The sequence below is a fragment of the Alnus glutinosa genome, chromosome 7 (genome assembly GCF_958979055.1).
Source record: "Alnus glutinosa chromosome 7, dhAlnGlut1.1, whole genome shotgun sequence".
Taxonomy (NCBI): domain Eukaryota; kingdom Viridiplantae; phylum Streptophyta; class Magnoliopsida; order Fagales; family Betulaceae; genus Alnus; species Alnus glutinosa.
This window is the reverse complement of record NC_084892.1, coordinates 2347344-2362147: the sequence shown is the minus strand read 5'-3', so window position 1 is coordinate 2362147 and position 14804 is coordinate 2347344. Positions and strand designations below refer to the sequence as shown.

Below are 14804 nucleotides of genomic sequence, written 5' to 3'. Positions count from 1 at the left end.
ATGATGAAGCCTATAGCGAGTAGCAGTTCTTTGTGTGAACTATCTTTCACTTCTTCTGACCATTTCCATTTAGCGGAAAGTGCTTCTTTACAACAGTCAACTGTGAATACTCATCTTAGTGTTGACCTTGGAATTCTCGCTCTGTATCACTTTTCTAGGCATAATTGATTGCTGTGAATGTCCATTACACGATGAATCCTCATTATGGTTGGTATAGCTATTTGCTTTCTGTATATGAAGAAAGATAGTAATTTGGTTTGGTAGGGAGGTTTGGATCGGATGATGCTCCCTCCAACTTTTAATTGCTCTAATTGCTTGCAATAGGACCCCAAAGGGAGAAGTTCAAGGTGCCCTCAGAGGCACTGATAGTAAAAACCGGGGAGATGTCACCTTTACTTCTGAAATCCCATTCATCTGAACCCTTGCAAAATGGGAGGAATAGGAGTACATTTTGTAAGTGTTAGATGACCAATTGCCCCTTTGCACAAATATTAAGAATGAAGTCTTGTTGTAAAAACGACATTGTAAGGTGGGATGTAAAATTCTCTTTGCAGCACATAGTCATTATGAATTCAACATTACTTGGGTGATTGTAATGTTGAGGTCTTTTGAGATGACTTTAATAGACTAAACTATTTGGATTATGATGATGATTGAACAAGACATGCTGCAAAAAAGGGATAAAGAATCTGAAGAACCAAAAATGGAAGGACATTTATAGAAGCTGTAACTCTGAGGTCTCAACTTGATGGGATAAAATATTAAAATGTTAATGCTGTTCACTGGCTTTTCTGCTTATACTGCAAATCTTGTTCTCAACAGGTCAGTGGAATGCCAACATTCTGCATTCCTGTCCAAGATGGTGGTGTGGGCTTCGATTACCGCCTTCACATGGCGATTGCTGATAAATGGATCGAGATTCTCAAGTACGTTATTATAGTAACCCTATAAACTTTTACTCTTTCTGCATATAGATTTTCTTCTCTCTCTCTCTCTTCTTTTTGTTTTTGTGAGTCGTACTTCATATTCAAGCTGACAATATACCATTTGACTACCTTGAAACTAGAATTCTTTTACAAATATTTGTTTTATCAACTATTGGAGGTTGCAATTGTAGTTATTGAAGTTTGAAGGGATGAAAAGAAATTTATCTATATGTAGATATTAAATCATGCCAAAAGATTTTTTTTTTTTTTTTAAAAAAAAAAAAACAGAATAACAAAACAAGGGAGATACACACTATCAGTGTGAAGCACCGACAAAGACGCAGAACTTGATTATGATGCGACACTGACATGCTGATATAAAAAGTCCCGAAGAGAGAATAAGTGGTGGGATCATTGTCCATAAGTAGTCTTACTGATAAAACCATCATATGTTTGAGACACATTATGTTTTTACAAATTTATATAGTATTATATAGCCTAAACGTCGAAAATACACACTCATATGCCTTGTGTTCCTCCACCTCTTAGACAATAGTTCACCATATTTATATTTCATTTATACTTCTTGAGATTGGTCTTGGTTCTGAATTTTATGTATGCCACATCATGTAATTTATTCTATTTTTAAAATTATAATCTTTATTATCGAAATGAAAGAATGACACATGCCAATGTTTTTATTACGTCTACTGTGTGTTAAGGATTTATCATAGAACTGTTGAAGAAGTATTTGGGATTATAAATGTACTTTCAGAACAATGGACAGAGCTAGGAAGTGTCAAATACTATGTAGGAGTGTAGGAGAAGTTTTAGCTCTCATGTCAAAGTGTCATTTCTACATAAACTACGTAATCTAGTATAGCCAGGTGTGACAATCAGCAAAAGAAAAGGTTTCTTAGTGTTATGCAGAAGTTTTCAATGTAATCAAGTGAAGTGCACCCGCCAAATCTCATCCCAGAGCTGGTGTTTAGGTAAATTTACTTCCCTATGATCGTGAGATATAATCACACTTCCTGGTAAACCCATCAGCATGGGAGTGAGCAGTTGATAGAACTTAGAAGTGTTTTATTATTATTATTATATTATTATGACGAGGAGCCCCTTCAAGGCAAGGCTATTTCGTGTACCCACCCATGTTGGGTAAACCTCAGACCCGTGCAAATTGTCCCCTTCACATGGATCGGGTAATATTCCGGCTTCATGGACGGGCTGGCCCCAATGAATTGTTTACACTTTAGGGGATTCGAACTTTAGACTTGATGGAAATGCCACTAAGACCAAGGCCTTTACCACTTGAGCCAACCCTTGGGGTTAGGTTTTTGAAAACAATATAAATGTGATGTGGGTTCTGATGTTGTGAAAGATTGTTAACATGCATATGTGGGTTTGGATTGGTGGTAGGTGGCTCCTTCATGAAAAAGAAATGCAAGCATCAGAGCATCCCTGTGGCATAGATTTTAAAGAATGCTAAGTACCTTAAATTACTAAGAGAGTTTAGCTTAAATGGTACCTCTTCCCTTTGTAGCAAGGTGGAGGGTGAGGTAGTGGGTTCAAAAAGTAGTTTCCATCTGTAACACAAAACCCACCCAAGTGCGTGTGTAACTGACCAATCAGAAAAAAATGAAGAGCACGTCCCTTCTACTTAGATGGTAAAAGAAAGCTAAGTGACCACAAAATCTTGGCTAGAACGTTAAGATAAGGGACAGTTTAGTTTGTAAACCAAATTAATGATGTACTAATATTGTGATCTCCATAGCATCAGGTGACCAAGTATGCGATCCTATACGAAATAACGAAAAGGTAAAAGTGACCGAGAGCCATTACCAACGACTATGTGATCATTACCAAGGTATTCAGTTCGGCTGTCATGTTGAAGCAATGTCTGCGTTTACTATCATGTAATTCAGCTATAGGTTTCCCTAATCCATTTTGATATAATATAATTAAGCTATTATAATAATTAGTATTTTACTCCAGGAATAGTGTAACACTTTCGTAGCTTAGCATGAAGTTTATTCAAGTGAGCTGGCATCAAGTTGTTCTCTCTCTCTCTCTCTCTCTCTCTCTCTAAACCCATCTCCACCTCTGTTTTACAACATGAGGCAGGGCCTAGGGGGATTATGTAATTGTTATATACTCTCTATCTGATAAAAATAGTCCATAGTTCTCTTTTTGGATGTCCAAAATAATTGTCCAGGCTCAAAAGTCAGAGATTTTTTACTTTTTTACTTTTTTTTTTTTTTTTCTTGAAATAACATTTTGTTTTTGCATTAATTACAAGTGAGTAATGTGCTTTTGTGCGACAGGGAGTATTTAACTTGAAAGAACTGTTTTTTTTTTTTTTTTTTTTCGCTTCATGGTTATTTTTGTAGAAAGAGGGATGAGGACTGGAAAATGGGTGATATCGTTCACACACTCACCAACAGAAGGTGGTTGGAGAAGTGTGTTGCTTATGCTGAAAGTCATGACCAAGCTCTTGTTGGTGACAAGACAATTGCATTCTGGTTGATGGACAAGGTAAGTTATTACATATACTTTGCGTAACTTTACCATTAAGGACTAACATTGAGAGAAGGTTATGCAATCCTTTTTTTGATAAGTAAGAATACTTTATTAAAGAAAGCGTAAGGCGCCCCTAAGTACACAGGAACAACCAAAGCTAACCCACTAAAACCCAATAGAACCAACAAAACCCGAACCCCTCGAAAACGAAGAAAAACCCCAAAACAAACTGCAGAAAAAACCAACTAAGAACAAAACAACCCACCCCCCACCCACCAAAGCACATAAACCTACATCATGTGTGCCTTGCCTTTCCTACTCCTAGAAGGAACTTTAGCATCACCATAATTGATGGAGCTATGCAAATTTAGAAGCTCCCTTTTTCCTTTAGACTTTTGGCGCGCAATCATCTTCTCCCGCTGAAAATCTTCTTCCATGGCATCCCTAATTGCCAAGGCCTCCTCCCCAAAAGCCTTTTCCAATGCCCAATCCAAGGGCGATCCATCCCAATAGTCATCTTCCTCCTTCTCCCAAACTACAATCTCCCTATTGTGATCAAAACCGAAGAATCCAGTTCTCTCAATGGAGCAAGGGGAGTTGCAGCCACTCGAAGGAGAGAAAGGTTGTACCACCCCGACCTCCTTGACCTCCCGCGGCAAAACGGGAGGGACTAGAACACTCGGGGGAAGATTAAGAAATCCCTTCCTAAACAGACCCTTTTTTGCTGGAAATTCTGTCTTCTTTTTCGCACGAGCCTCTCCACCCGTAACCTTAAGAAGAACAGGTTCTACGGACAGCTTTGAGGCTTCCAAAGAGTCAGCAAGAAGCCCATCATTCCAGACCACTGAACACCCTGCCCTAAGCTCCCTAGCCCTCCTGAAGTATTGCTGAAATGGTCGACTAGGCAGCAAGGGGGAAGGGGAAGAACGAATCTTCTTCCCCAACTCAGAAGCCCCTGAAAGTGAAGGAACAGAAGAGTCAGAGAGTTCTGCACCACACAGAAGCCTAGTCGACGCCGGAGGAGCAACCAAAGTTGCCGATGACGGCGTCTTCACAGTCGGTAGAGGTGGGAAGACGAACAAAGGAACCGACTTAACCAGAGACGACCCACCCCCAGATCGATCTTCGCACAAGGGAACCCCAACGGGAGACTCCGACGGATTGAGATCGCACGGCCCAGAGGAAGTCACCAGCGTCGTCTTCGGCGAGAAGCTCGACATCCGTAAGGAATTAGGTTTACTCAAGAAGCGACCCAAACGCAATCCCTTTCGACTCCGTCCGATTCTTGTAGGCCCAGAATCATCTTTGCAGCCCGGCCCAAATCCAAGTTGAAACCTATGACCCGCTTACTCCACGTGCGCAACTTTGAAATTTCAAATTTCAAACTCGCATGTGGAAACAAGGTCTTACCCATCGAACGGTGAGGCTAGTCCTTACCCAACAGATCAAACGAAGGAGACTCCAAGGTAGAACAGTCCAACGCCGACCTCCGATCTGCATCTATCACCCTCACCGTCGGAAGAAGGTCAAGCTCACACACTGGCGTAACCAATCTCCCGAACAAACGACCCCCCACGAAAGGCGCCTTCTTCATGCCAGCGGCCGAGCCTGCCTTCAACACCTCCACAAAGGAGGGCCCCTTCATGAAAGGAACCAAACCCGGCCAAGCCTCTACTTTCTTCCCCTTAATCTCCACCGACTCATGCAAGAACCCATCCCCCCCGCCCATTGATGCAAAAAAGGAAACAGCGATCTTCCTCAACTCTTCGGAGAATTTGATCTAACCCCACCCTCCACGTTCCTCAGGGATCAGAATAAACCCTTTCCGGCCACCCATCCCGAATGAAGCTGCCTCTAAGAAACGGCCAGCTTGGTTACACCCTCTTCGAGCAATCAAGACTCTCGAACCTTCCCTGAATGAATTGATGAAATCTTGATCTTCCGGAAAATCCACAAGAAGCTCCAATGTCGAAGCCAACCACTCAGAGCAATGAGAACTAATGAAAATTTCGCCAGAGAAGCTTTTTCTCTTCTCCCCCACCCTCAGCGTCGACGCCCCTTCCAGAACCGAGAAGACAAAAGTCTTCGACGCCACGATAAAGCTTAACTCCATCTCATAAAACACCTAGAACCCAAGCGGCCGACCCAGAGAATGATCACATTTTTGACGAAATGTAGCCACAAAGTAACGAACCCCACCGCCAGACACCCCTACGCGAGCAACTAGCGCGACCCACAAACACCTGATGCTCAACACTCTATCCCCGTACAGCAACTGGGCCTCTGAATCTCTGATAAGCGAATCAATGCAGCCATGAACGTAACGCGCTCTCACGCGCCACCACTATGGCAGAGAGAGAGAGAGAGAGAGAGAGTGAACAATGCCAGCAGGTTTTTCAAGATCAACCGCAATCCTTATTCCCTTCTAAAATGTAATGATGACTTTAATGCAGTAATTTTAAAGAAAAATATTTTCTCTATATTTTCTTTTGTCTATAGACGCTTTTTGCATGTGAGGATCAGTATCTTGTATCTAAATGAGAGCATGATCTTGTACCATGTATTTAATCCAAGAATATGGTATTCATAAGATATAACTGCATGATTATTGACATGAATAGTACGATTAATTATGTAAGCACTTAAAATTGAGGTTAAATTAAGAACAGACTGAGATAGAAGGAAATGTGTTTTGATGAGGAATCATAGTCGATGATTCTGTCATAGTATATTTTAATGAATATTGTGGGGAGAAGTTTAGACACTCAGCATGAGACCTTTAGTCGAACCTTCTACGAAAACGAATGTTGATAATTTGTGATCTTATGCCAGTAATTTAACGATGTATGTTGGCTAGGCCTAAGATGAGTGGCATATTTCTAAAAACATTTATTTACATGTTCTGTTACAATAAGTTAAACAAAATAATGACTTTATGCATATAGATGACCGCAGTAATGAGTGTACATATGTTAAGTACAATACAACATAGCATGTCCCAATCTTCATTCAGAAAAAAAAAAAAAAAAAAAAAAAAAAAAAAAAAAAAAACCAGAAAACAAAAAACATTGATTCGAGGTTTTATCTTGACATCATTAATTCATGGAATTTGATTCCAAATTAACATTTGATCCAATCACAAATCTACACTGAATTTTTTATATTTTTTAGAAGGTCTAGGCTTGGTGATTGCACATCCATTCTTGTATGGATTGATTATTCCTTCTCAATATTCGATGTTTTAGTTTGCTATTTTTCACAACCAACAGACTAGGATTAAATATAATGCCATTGTGCTCTACAGTGCAGTCGAAGAAATAGTATGCCAAACACAAGTATTATTTGATTAGATTTGTATTCATCAAACCGTTTTATCTCATACTCTGATCCCTCTTTCAGGATATGTATGACTTTATGGCTTTAGACAGGCCATCAACTCCCCTTATTGATCGTGGAATAGCATTGCACAAAATGATCAGGCTAATTACCATGGGATTGGGTGGAGAGGGATATTTGAATTTCATGGGAAATGAATTTGGACATCCCGGTAAGTGTTGTTTTGTTCATACTCTTATAAATTTATGATTCCCCTTTTTGTTTATGATTCCTCAATTGAATTTTGGGTAGAGTTTCATGGTTCGCAGTGGATGTAGATTTGATCTTACTATTCTTTGTTGTTCTTTAATTTTCTTCAGAGTGGATTGATTTTCCAAGGGTTGAACAACGCCTTCCTAATGGCAAAGTACTTCTTGGGAACAATTTGAGTTACGATAAATGCAGGCGTAGATTTGATCTTGTAAGTTTCTTCTAGAGCATGCCTATCATGGGATTTTCGCTTTTTCTAAGCACCAATTTATAGCTTCATTGCAATTCATCCAAGCCAATTAACACTCCGCAGCAAACTACTTGCACATGTTTATATTCTTTTTGCAAATAACGTACATCTCATTTGTTATTTCTGACTTCATTTTATTCTGTTGGACATTTAAAATTTGAAATGTATAGTAATCCTGTAGTTACTGATTATACATACCCAGGGGGACGCAGAGTTTCTAAGGTATCGCGGAATGCAAGAATTCGATCAGGCAATGCAACATCTAGAAGAAACTCATGGTGTAAGTTTTGTCGTTGCAGAGATATTAAGCTGTACTTAAGTTGCAGAAGTCCTGATAAAATTTCAAAAAAATTATTAAAAAAATCTATTGAGTCATTGACTGCTGTTTCAAATCTTTGCTGAAAACAAAGTCCCAAAATCTAACAACTACCAAGAAAAAAGCCACTGAACTCTAGCTCTAATAGGACCTTCCCCTTGTTGGTTCCCTGTTCATATTTAATTTAAATTTTTTCTTGGTTTCACTGAATGATGTGAAGGGAGAGGTGAGGGCAAAAGCTAAAATAGAGGGCTTTTGGAGTCCTTTTGGTTCCTGGAATTGGTGATACACTAGAAATTTTTAAGGCTTTTGGTACTCCCTTTTCTTAATCTTTATCAAGTTTATTTACTCAGACCTATCATTTTACTTTGCCCTCATCAAATGACATTTTGCATATCCAAAAAGAGTTGTCTTTCATCCAAATCATGTGATTGGGTCTTCTAGGGGGGAAAAAGTTCATGGCCGGAAATATTGTGTGAGACGTGGGATGTTAGTGATAGGTTCTCTTTGTAGTTTTTAGTTCATAGATTTAGATGATAGTTACTTTTTCTATGTACTTGCTCACAGTGGACGCTAGATTTTAAAGAACAGAAATTTCCTACAAATCGGTTTGTAGAAAATTTTCAACAACCCACATATAAGATTGATATGTGTTCCTTGACATGTGAGAATCACATGTTATTTATATAGCATGTGCTTCTTACATGTTTTTTTCACAGCATTAATAAAAAAAAATATATGCTTCTCACATGTTTAAAGGACACGTGTCAATGTTATATGTGGGTTGTAGGAAATTTCCTACAAACCAGTTTGTATGAAATTTCTGTCCGATTTTAAATTGTTTTTCATCATTATTTGAAATTGCCGCACCTTCAGATCTATGCTATTTGTAGCATTTGGTGATACTTTTACTTTTTAGAATGGAAAATGATTAGGTGGTTAACTGTTATGCAGTTCATGACTTCTGAGCATCAATATGTATCACGGAAGGATGAAGGAGATAGAATTATCGTCTTTGAAAGGGGAAACCTTGTTTTTGTCTTCAATTTTCATTGGACCAACAGCTATTCAGACTACCGAGTGGGCTGCTTGAAGCCAGGAAAATATAAGGTATTATCTCTGTAATTTTTTACTCGGTTGGCAGAAGGTTTTTTTTTTTTTTTTATTTGTGGGGGTTGGGGGTTAAGGAAATGGCAGTGTTTGCCAAGTATACCTGCAGTTTCATATGAACTTTTCTAGCATTGACATGCCTAATTATCATTTTTTTTTTATGTATTTGGTTACTGATAATTGTTGCTTTGGTATAACAATTTGATTTTAAAAGTTGTGTCAAAATATTTGAGGGACAGATGATAAGCCCTATAACCCAGTAGTATAGAAGCAAGAAGGATACCATGCTCTGAGCTGTTCAAGATTTACAGATATAGAACTATGGAATTCTCATTAGTTCACATCAATGTAATCCATAAAACGGCTGGTACAATCTCATTAAATAACCGGCTAGACAGGATTCTGTCCTTAAGTTGAATTTCGTTAATTCCACATACAGATTCTATGCTTCATTTTAAGGGTAAGCTTAGAGAATATTTGCCAGACTTAGGCAACTAGATACTTTTCTGGTGGTCATTGGCTTTGATTTTTTTTGAAGCTGCATCTTGAGGCACCCAAGATCTTGGCTACATCTAAATTATGAGATATTTGGCCACTGGCAATACTTTAAAAAAAGGATCATACAGATAGTGCCATGATATGACTATTAATCATCTGGGTGCTGTTGCTGACCGCTCAATTTGGCTGGAATTTTGCTCTTTTGAAGCATGTATAGCCTTATCATGTGCCGGTTTGTGCATGATTGGAAATCTTGCGACTTTTGAGCCATTTTGAGTGGACAATTGGACTTCGTAAAGACATGGGAATGTAGAACGCATCTCCTTTTTGTCCAACACCGCCATCTGTTGATCCTGGCCTATGCTTTTTCTTTTTCTTTTTTCTTTTTTTTCCTTTTGGAATTACGATTTTTTTTTTTTTAATTATTCAAATAAACTTATCTTCTGTACCTTCTTGCAGGTTGTTTTGGATTCCGATGATCCATTATTCGGTGGCTTCAGTAGGATTGATCACCGTGCTGAGTACTTCAGCTCTGTAAGACACTTCCCTCGGGATCCATAACTCAAATTCTTTATTATTTTCTTCTTTGCTCTCCAGTAGTGAACAAGGGTTCTAAACTTCCATGGGGTGCCTGTGCAGGACGGGCGGCATGATAACCGGCCTCATTCTTTTCTAATATACGCACCTTGTAGAACAGCAGTGGTCTATGCTCTAGCAGAAAACAAGCCCGAGCCTGTCAAACGCTGATTTAAACTGGATCAAGCTTCTCCACGATGTGATGATTTGTCTTTCTGCACTCCTGGATTTGACCAAAATATATTTTCTACTAAATGCAGTTTTGGCCTTGTAAATTTTCCATTGCCACCCACCCAGAGATGGGACGATCGAGACAGGAGTAAAGGCAAGAACATACGGACAAAATTGCTTATTCATGCGGTGCGACCACCCCTGCACGAGCATCTCTGGCATCCTGTATATGTTTTTGGTGCATTATCTTGATTAGCTAAATTATGGTGGGTTGCGTGGATGCAGGCAAGACATTTTTTATGTATAGCAAGCAACTAATTGTAGTTGTCAATGTCTGGTATTAGGTACTTATTACCCATCTAATAAAATGCAAGATATTAGGCTGGAACAAGTGCTTGCATACTTTTTCCTCGGTCTGTAACATAGGTCTTTGCTTGTCAGGTAGCTAAATTTGGAAAGGATGGGATGAGATGCAAGGAATCGGATCCTGTTGACGGTCCAGATATCTTTAAAAAGATCCAAGGCGTAAAAACTACCATGTTATCAAGCAAATAGTAACAGCATTTAAAACTTTAACGTCAAATCGCTTCTTCCTCGACAGAGAGCTTCGTCTTTGTTTGCATCTCTCCCCCCACGATTCCTCTCTCGACCTATCTCTGGAGGCACCACAACAAAAACCCACCCCCAAACTCTCTCTCGCCATTTATCTCTCTGCTAGTACCAGAAGGAAAAGAGGGGGGTGACCTGTCTTTTGACGAATTCTCTTTAATCTACAGCTTTTCTTTCTTCTGGGGAAGCTTCCCGATTTCATTATTTTCCATCTCTAAGCCCTTAACTTTTCTGATTTACATATATGTAAATTATATAACTTTTCTAGAAACACAAAGAGAGCCTTTTCCTTGATCATTGCCGAGGAAAACCAAAAGCCAACAACGGAGGGGGTGGTGGTGGAGAAACCCAACATGGAAGAGGGGATTTGGGTTTGAAACTTTGAATAGAAAGGATTTTTTTTTTTTTTTTTTCTGAGCAATGGAAGAAGGAATTTGACATTGAAGTTTTAGATGCCGTTTACAGTTGCTTGATGATGTGTCAGTTTTTACACCTTTGATCCTTTTAAAATAAATCCTAACCATGTATTGGCTCTTCTCCATTTCATTTGAAGTGGAGAAGATTCAATTCCAAGATGCAATGGGTGTAAGAGACTGCCAAGGCACCACCGGTTGGGGCAAGTGTCCGGACAGCTCGGCCCAATGTGAGAGAGGCTACACATTACATATATGGAGATCACGTGCAATGAGACTATTTGAGTCTAGGTCCAAATTGGAAGCCCAGGACTCAAACTCATCCCTACTCTTAAAAATTGGGGTTTGACGGTATAGATGATTCACCAATTTCGTTGTAGTCAAAACATTCAAACATCAGAGTCCATGCACTTTATACAAGAGTTAACTATGAGGACTTTAAGACTGCCCCAAAAACAGCCATTAGAAAGGAACAGAAATAGCTGAAAAAGAAAAATCACATTAATTATTAATTATTCGAAATCCCGACTAAATTCAGGTGCTGACAAGGCTTGCCTCCGTGGCAGTGCCACGAGGCAATTGATGAAGCACACTTGTTGGCGAGGAATTGGAAGTAGAAGATCTCAATGCCTCTGCTAGCGGACCTCCCATTGAAGCCACTTGATTTGTTGCCCACCCAGCAGCCCAATTCAGTTGTGGTTGCCCTGCCTCGGCATTGCTATCCCTGGATCCTGGCTCGTTTCCAATGCCGGTGGACAACTTCAAGGACACATCCGAGGATGAATTTTCCAGCATTGAAATGGAGAGGCAGGTGGCAGAATTCATGGGGCTTGCATTGCTTCCAGTGTTATCTGATTCTTCAAGTGATGATCGCGGCCAATCATCAAAAAAATGCCGCAGGATATGGCCATCAGATTTACCATCCGCAGATACCTCAGTTTGGGCTTCAAAGAGGCCCCCCTTGTTCTCAGTTTTGAACCCTAAGGAACTACTACACAAGGGACAAAAGAACATGAGAAGAGCAAAAAAATCAAGCAAAGAACAAATTAAAGAAAAAGCCTGACACAAGCAAAAAGCACCCTCTACTGGGTGCAAAAGCAATGGTTGGGGTCGACTTATAGAGAATCAGAGAATCTCTTTCCCAGATTTGAGACATAGTTAGCCCGGCCTCCATTAGGGTCCTACCATGGAGTTATCACCAGGTAAAAGAGAGAGTTATTTAGTAAACTGACATGCCAGTGGAAATTAATTTTTTGTTTTTTATTTTTTATTTTTATAAGCGCTAATCTAATGACTCGCCGCCAAATCATCAAGTTGTAAATAGCATTACTCTTGCTAAGAATACCCCATCCCCATTGAAGATCCTACCAAATCCACTATTGTAACATGGAAAGAAAATCTTAAAAGCAAAAGCCCCACCATGGCACCAAACTAAATGCAAGTATGGAACCACTTGATGCTGTACGTTTGACTTTTTTCTTTCCCTTTTTTGGAGAGTTATTGTGATGGCCATATATGGCACAGTTATTACAATTTACAGTAATCAAACCCAGAAGAAAACCAGAAGGTTTTTTACCTTTGACTAAGGTGAAGGAGATCAACGGAAGGGGATGGTCCTGAAAGAGCGAAATGGGTCCCACCAGCCATGCTGCTTGCCAAGGACGGAGCAGCAATGGGGGGATTGGCGGCTTTGAGAGTCCCACCACCACCGGCTGTAGTGGAGGTGGTGATGGGTGTGGGGATTTCCACAGGCTTTCTTGAACGGTTTCGGCCACGGTGCACATGGCGCTCGCAGTACTTCTGGCCAACCACCACGTCCCTCGAGCACCGCCATTTCTTGCCGTCGGTCCTCCGGCAACGCCCGGGCTCCGGGTCCATGGCAGCACGTCCCCAGTACCCTGATTGCAACACTGATGCAACAGCAGTAAACTATGATCAGATATATTTAATATATACGTGGCCTTAATTTAAGCACCAAGGCAAATCAGTACACATGGAATCTAAGGCAAACACGTTTCAGGAATAAATCATGAATGAAATCACAGAAAGTTCAGCAAAATCAGAAAGTGCTTGTAAGATATATTCTTAACAGTAATATAATTCATGTAGCCGACCCAAATAGTTTAGGCAAAGTCATCACTGAGCAAAGAAATAAATTTTTGCAGCAGCATGTCAAAGGACTTGTATTATATTCTTCTTAGTCAAAAATCAAGAGCTGGAGGTATGGCGAGCGAGAAAAGAAAAGATTTGCTAATCCAGAAAAATACATTGATTCAGTGAGATCATGTTAATTTACAAAGAACATGATATGACATGTTAAAGATAAGCACACGTAAACAGCATTGGAAGAATCAAGAAAATGTACGTTATCCCAACAAAGGGGAGGGAATTGAGAACTTACAAGCAGGCTGATAATGTGGGTATTGTTGAAGAGGGTGATGGAGGAGATAGGGAGGAGTATGAAGAAGGCTTTTCTTGATTGGCTGAAGAAGTTCAGGAGGAACAGCAGCACCGGCCATCATGTACCTGAATATCAAAGCCTGAAGCTCAAGCTCCTGCCACTGGGCCAAGCTGAAGAAGCTACCCATCCCTACCAGACAAATAAAAATAGGCCCAGAAAGATAAAGAGCCAAAACTCATCAAACCGATAGAAGAAAAAGAAAGGTGATTTAGAAACAAGCAACTCGAGAACTTTCCCTTCCAAGAACTCATACTGGGAAGAAACAAGCTTTTCTGAGTTTCTGTCACGCTAAAAAAAGGAAAAGAAATCTTACTGGTAAATCTGGTGGCTGCTGATGTTGAATCAGGAAATGCTGACATGGAGCTGATTTTACTGTTGGGTTCAGGTACAAACAAAGGGAGAGCAGCAGAGGCAGAAGAAGGTTGTGGCTGCTGTTGGGGCTCAAGGAGAAGTTTTGGTATCTTTGCAGAATGTTGTTGCTCTGACTCATGCTGGTTTCTCCATTGCTTCAGATGGAAGTCCATGGAGAGAGACAGAGACAGAGAGAGTGGGGTTTTAGTTGTTGCTTTTGGTTTGGTTGGTTTATTAGTAGCTATTAAGAGAAAGTTTGAAAAAGCTTTTACAGAGACTTCTGTGGGTTCTTTTATATCTTTGGCAGATACCTCAAAGAGAGAGAGAGGGTTCTGACACGAAAGCCTGCAAAGTTTGTTTAAGACCAGTGGAGAAGCCAAGGGCACTTGAGCAAAAGACAGTCAGACAAGACAGTTGAGAGAAGAAAGAGAGCTTCAAAATAATATAAAAAACCTGCTGTGGAACAAATAGATGGCTAGGGAGAGAGAGAGAGAGAGGGGATGAACCTGCAGTCTTTCTCTCTGTGCTTTGGGAATAGCACAGAAGAAAAGAGCAGAGCATAGGGTATGGAGAGGGAAAGAGAACCCGAATACCTACCATTTATAGTGTAATGTTTAATGTTTAACCCTGGGCAGAGACATGAACCAGAGTAATTTACAACCAGGGGCAGAGACATGCAACAGTTATTTTCGTTGAGACACCCAAACAGAGAGAGAGTTGAGCCGACAATGCAGTTCCACTGCCAGCCGAGCCCAGGCTTTATCATTTTCTTTCCAGTTTGTGGGGGAAACTAATGATGGCTCCTTCATCGATCGAGAGATCGTACGGCTAGCATCTTTGCATTTATACGAGATGAGTAATATATTACTCTCAAAATTACTATCAATATATTACTCATCTCGTATATCCATTTTAATATTTTAAATTAAGAGTTTTAAAGAGTCTTAAAAGAATAAAGTCTCTCACATGCTTTTTTTTATAGGGATATTTTATGGTTAATATTAAAAATTAACAT

The 14804-nt window shown here is 39.9% G+C and overlaps 2 protein-coding genes across 3 annotated transcripts in view; one reads left to right on the top strand and one right to left on the bottom strand.

The window, feature by feature from the left end:
* Nucleotides 1–10346, top strand: part of LOC133872625 (1,4-alpha-glucan-branching enzyme 1, chloroplastic/amyloplastic-like) — a 28906-nt gene extending 18560 nt beyond the window's left edge. The window contains exons 14-21 of the mRNA XM_062310202.1: nt 823–926; nt 3320–3464; nt 6849–6996; nt 7145–7245; nt 7487–7564; nt 8555–8710; nt 9668–9742; nt 9848–10346. Of these exons, the coding sequence (XP_062166186.1) occupies nt 823–926; nt 3320–3464; nt 6849–6996; nt 7145–7245; nt 7487–7564; nt 8555–8710; nt 9668–9742; nt 9848–9955 (915 nt within the window). The 3' untranslated portion in view covers nt 9956–10346. The remainder of the gene's footprint in view (nt 1–822; nt 927–3319; nt 3465–6848; nt 6997–7144; nt 7246–7486; nt 7565–8554; nt 8711–9667; nt 9743–9847) is intronic.
* Nucleotides 10347–11365: 1019 nt separating this feature from the next.
* LOC133873016 (growth-regulating factor 3) lies at nt 11366–14339 on the bottom strand. 2 transcript variants are annotated; one of them, XM_062310721.1, is made up of 4 exons: nt 13752–14339; nt 13379–13567; nt 12554–12887; nt 11366–11968 (listed from the first exon to the last, which is right to left on the bottom strand). In XM_062310721.1, exons 1-4 carry the CDS (start codon nt 13960–13962, stop codon nt 11512–11514), a joined length of 1191 nt encoding a protein of 396 aa, XP_062166705.1. In that variant the 5' UTR covers nt 13963–14339; the 3' UTR covers nt 11366–11511. The 2 variants fall into 2 exon arrangements, with proteins under 2 accessions (XP_062166705.1, XP_062166706.1); XM_062310722.1 differs by having other exon boundaries at nt 11366–11965.
* Between the last annotated feature and the right edge of the window lie 465 nt (nt 14340–14804).

Excerpts from the sequence above, each read along its gene's own strand:
- LOC133873016 (XM_062310721.1), bottom strand. The coding sequence starts at position 13,962 with ATGGACTTCCATCTGAAGCAATGGAGAAACCAGCATGAGTCAGAGCAA. Across the intron at positions 13,568-13,751 it reads AGCAGCCACCAGATTTACCA|GGATGGGTAGCTTCTTCAGC; the intron begins GTAAGATTTCTT and ends TTTGTCTGGTAG. Across the intron at positions 12,888-13,378 it reads CCCACATTATCAGCCTGCTT|TGTTGCAATCAGGGTACTGG; the intron begins GTAAGTTCTCAA and ends CTGTTGCATCAG.